The sequence below is a fragment of the Oncorhynchus keta genome, chromosome 18, assembly GCF_023373465.1.
Source record: "Oncorhynchus keta strain PuntledgeMale-10-30-2019 chromosome 18, Oket_V2, whole genome shotgun sequence".
NCBI lineage: Eukaryota > Metazoa > Chordata > Actinopteri > Salmoniformes > Salmonidae > Oncorhynchus > Oncorhynchus keta.
The window spans coordinates 5,977,697-5,981,539 of record NC_068438.1 but is presented as its reverse complement, the minus strand read 5'-3'; the positions used below and the strand labels follow the sequence as shown (position 1 = coordinate 5,981,539).

General features: G+C 42.8%; 1 protein-coding gene and 1 non-coding gene across 3 annotated transcripts; both read left to right on the top strand.

Moving 5' to 3' along the window:
• Positions 1-588: 588 nt before the first annotated feature.
• trnastop-uca (transfer RNA opal suppressor (anticodon UCA)) lies at positions 589-675 on the top strand. The gene has a single exon. It is a non-coding gene; the product is annotated as a tRNA-Sec (tRNA).
• A 469-nt stretch (positions 676-1,144) lies between these two features.
• Positions 1,145-3,180, top strand: mrpl28 (mitochondrial ribosomal protein L28). 2 transcript variants are annotated; one of them, XM_035791607.2, is made up of 6 exons: positions 1,145-1,295; positions 1,604-1,918; positions 2,026-2,178; positions 2,318-2,452; positions 2,645-2,731; positions 2,863-3,180. In XM_035791607.2, exons 2-6 carry the CDS (start codon positions 1,631-1,633, stop codon positions 2,956-2,958), a joined length of 759 nt encoding a protein of 252 aa, XP_035647500.1. In that variant the 5' UTR covers positions 1,145-1,295; positions 1,604-1,630; the 3' UTR covers positions 2,959-3,180. The 2 variants fall into 2 exon arrangements, with proteins under 2 accessions (XP_035647500.1, XP_035647498.1); XM_035791605.2 differs by having other exon boundaries at positions 2,642-2,731.
• Positions 3,181-3,843: the final 663 nt, after the last annotated feature.

The window sequence follows — 3,843 nt, the reverse complement described above, 5'->3', positions numbered from 1 at the left end:
TTCAAACCAGGGACTGTAGTGACACCTCTAACACTGAGATGCAGTGCCCTAGACTGCTGCAACCACTTGTGCATTTTGTCAAAATGTCTCTTTATGATGGGCAATTCTACCTTCAGTGTCCTGCCAACCATATACAGTAATAGGCCTACATTTACAGTATTTTTCCATAAGATACCTCACTACAGAGATAATAAAGTAAGATCATTAGGTGGGTGCTTACATTGGTCCTATTTTACACATGAGACACCCTTGGGGAGTTGGGTCAGAGCCAGGGATCAGACATTATTTGACGGTGACCCTGGATTCAGACTATAGAAACTCCACCCCTTTTGTTATCAACCAGCCAATAAAATCTGAGCTATTTTGCATTATTTCGAAAAATCCTCCTTTAACAACAAACTTCGTTTAATATTTGTATTTATTTCATTATAGAGTCAGCAAAACGCTTGTTATTTTCAATTGAGCAAATCCTTACATTCCCTATACTAAATAGTAATGGTTGCTTTCGACACAAAATTTGGAAACCGAGACTGAAACACTTATGTAGACTGTCAGGTATAAATTGTCACTGGAAACTCCCTTTTAAATGCCCGGATGAGCCTCGGTGGTCCGAGGTGCAGGCTTCAAACCTGTAGCTACTTAGCGGCAGAGTGGTTCAATTCCACCTTTCGGGCGTGATTTCTGACCACGAAATTGTCTTGTCTTTGACCCCCCGCTTATAATATTCATCGCAGTTCGCTGATAGAGATCTACGCAACAACAAAAATCCATTCCTTGTAAGAGCTCTTGAAATTAAATGGCTACAGTTCTTGATACTTACTGTTTTGTTGGAAGGTTTTATTTCAACATAGTCAGTCATTAGTCATGCTTTCTAATACAGTTTGGTATTGATATGGTATTGTAGCCTAGCTGTCACATTTAGAGCTTTAGGCCAGTTACTGAAAGGCCGTGGGTTCGAATTCCCGACCCTTGAGCAAAGCACTTGACTGCTTCTGCTAAAATGACGAAAAGGAGATGAAACGATGACCCGTTAATCAAAAGTCAGGTGCTGCGCGCGCCGCGGCCCATATGGTTTGCATCCTTCAACGAACCAGACCGGATATACATAATGACTGGCAAGCCCGATAGCCAATCACCACTTGAACGTATTTTTTCTTAACCAATCAATGTTCTTGTTAGAGTGAGTGGGCGGAACCATCTTTTACGGAAATGTGTGCATGTCCTTGATTATGAAGTAACGTGGAGAGGAATAAGCTTCATCTGGTGGTGTAATTTGTCGCGTATCCAATTCAAAGGTAAATTCCTATTTGAGCTGAGTAGAAACTAGCATTTGGAACAATTTTGGAATTCTATTATAAATGGCTTCATTGCTGTCCAATCTAGCTAGCAACGTGTGGTATTGTTCGCCGTTGACTGCCGGACAATCCAGCAGCAACATAGATAGCTAAATTAGCGAGCTACACCGACCTTACCTTGATGTTGTCTAACAACGAGTTTAACACAAGCACATTTAAATGCAACGATATTCCTTTAACGAAATAAGAAAGGACCTGTAAATAAGACTAATCTTTGCCCTATGATATTTTTATGTTTCCCTAACTAGGCGTGTGTCAACACCAGCTCAGTGACCATGCCTCTCCACAAGTACCCCCCAAAAATCTGGGAAGCCATGAAACTAAAGCAGGGGATCTATGCCCGCCTCCCCAAACACTACCTCCGCTCTCTGGAGGAGACCACGCAGCCCACCCCGGTCCACTGGAAGGCCCTGGGAATCAAGTACAGGGCCAATCCCAAAACAGGGCACAAGGAGCGGGTACAAGACGTCCCCATCCCCATCTACTACCCCCCAGAGTCCCAGGATGGCCTATGGGGAGGTGAGGGATGGATATCAGGCTTCAGATATGCCAACAATGACAAAGTGAGTACTATGCAGGGCATTAATTAACATTTGTTTTGTTCCCTGTATTCACATACACACTTTATTCTATATCTGAGCATGTATCATAACAATGTATCTTTCTTCAGCTCTCCACCAGGCTGGAAAGAGTCTGGAAGCCACAGCTGTTCAGCAGAGAGTTGTACAGTGAGATCCTCAACCACAAGTTCACCATCACCGTAACGGCTCGCGCACTAGACCTCATTGATGCTGCCTACGGCTTTGACTACTACATCCTGAGGGTGAGAGAGAGGAGGCTGCATGTTGTCATCTTTAGCTATTGTGTGTGAATATATGTAATTCCCCAACGTGCAGTGTTTTGAGAAGATGACACTTAACATGGGTTTCATCATCCAGTGACTTGATTTGATTCTCTTCCAGACACCAAAGGAGGACCTGAACTCCAAGCTAGGAATGGACCTGAGGCGGGCCATGCTCCTGAGGCTGGCCTTTAAAGACACCCAACTCTACCCAGAGGACCCTGCCAAGAGGGAGACCATCTACACCAAGTACAAAGTGGGTTCGTTATGTTTTGGACCATGACAGTTTGAAGTATCAACAGACTTTTTTTTGTTTTGACCGTTCATCAAGTTGCTATAGGAGATGATGCAGGAGTTCATAAAGTCAGTTTGTATATAGTTAAAAGATCTCATTACATTATCTCTCCCTCTCATTCTGTCCTCACCCCTCTTCCCTTGCCCCCAGCAGCAGTTTGAGATCCCTGCAGAGGAGGCTGAGTGGGTTGGCCTGAGTGTGGATGAGGCTGTGGAGAAACAGAGACAACTGGAGCACAAGGTAACTGCATCGTTTCAGTCAATAAGAACAGGTGTCACTCAGTAATCACCCTCGATATCGACACATTTTTAGATTGTATCTACTCTGTCCCATACTCTCTCTCACTGGACTCTTATTGTTTTGTGTCCCAGGAGCCGGAGCCTCTGTTCAAGAGCTGTGTGGAGAACCTGGTGAAGGAGCTGGCCATCCAGAAACTCTCTGAACCACAGCTGGTGGAGAAGAAGTAAGGGTCATTTTCTGAGGAGCACTAAGGTCACTTCCTGTTGACAGTGACACTTTGTCCCATTGAAAGACACTTATTTATTCAGGTTCTATTTTTCAGCAGCAAATTTGGACATATCTCCATCTGGGTTGTTACGATGTAAATATTCGCCATTCCTCTGTTTGATAGTGAGACTTTCCTTGATCAGTGATATCTCATTTGTCTGAGGAATAAAATATTCACATTTCTTGATTTGTTTTTATTGACAATTTGATGCCTGTGGTCCTTCTGTAGCTCAGTTGGTAGAGCATGGCGCTTGTAACGCCAGGGTAGTGGGTTCGATCCCCGGGACCACCCATACGTAGAATGTATGCACACATGACTGTAAGTCGCTTTGGATAAAAGCGTCTGCTAAATGGCATATATTATTATTTATATTATATGCCTAATCTAGACTGTCATACTCCAGTTTATCCTCTAGATGGAAGTGTTTTTCAGTATCAGAATTTAAGAATGATAGAAGACAGCCAGCAGCCTCTTTTATCAAAGGTGCTTGCGCACGGAAAAATACTCTAAACCTTGCTTGTGGCAGTTTTCCCGTATTGATAAATGTTGGACTTAATGGGGAAGTGTGCGTATCGCAGGTACAGTTCATACCATATGCAGAAGATTCACATTTTCTAGTGGTTGACCAATTGTATTGCAAGCAAATATAGTTATTTTTGGAGGAAGTGGAGGTGTTTGATTCATGTGTATTGTAATAATGTTAGGCTAATAAAAACATGTAGGTCTAATTGTAAAACGGATACATCAGGAGATCAAATAGCAGCAGGAATCCTAATATGTTTTGATTTGCTTTAAAACATTTTTTTATAGGCCTAAATTATTGTCATGTTGTAGGACGTGTCTC

Bases quoted from the DNA above. Each gene is read 5' to 3' on its own strand.
- mrpl28 (XM_035791605.2), top strand. From the start codon at position 1,631: ATGCCTCTCCACAAGTACCCCCCAAAAATCTGGGAAGCCATGAAACTA. The intron at 1,919-2,025 runs GTGAGTACTATG...ATCTTTCTTCAG, and splicing joins GATATGCCAACAATGACAAA to CTCTCCACCAGGCTGGAAAG. The intron at 2,453-2,641 runs GTGGGTTCGTTA...CCTTGCCCCCAG, and splicing joins CCATCTACACCAAGTACAAA to CAGCAGTTTGAGATCCCTGC.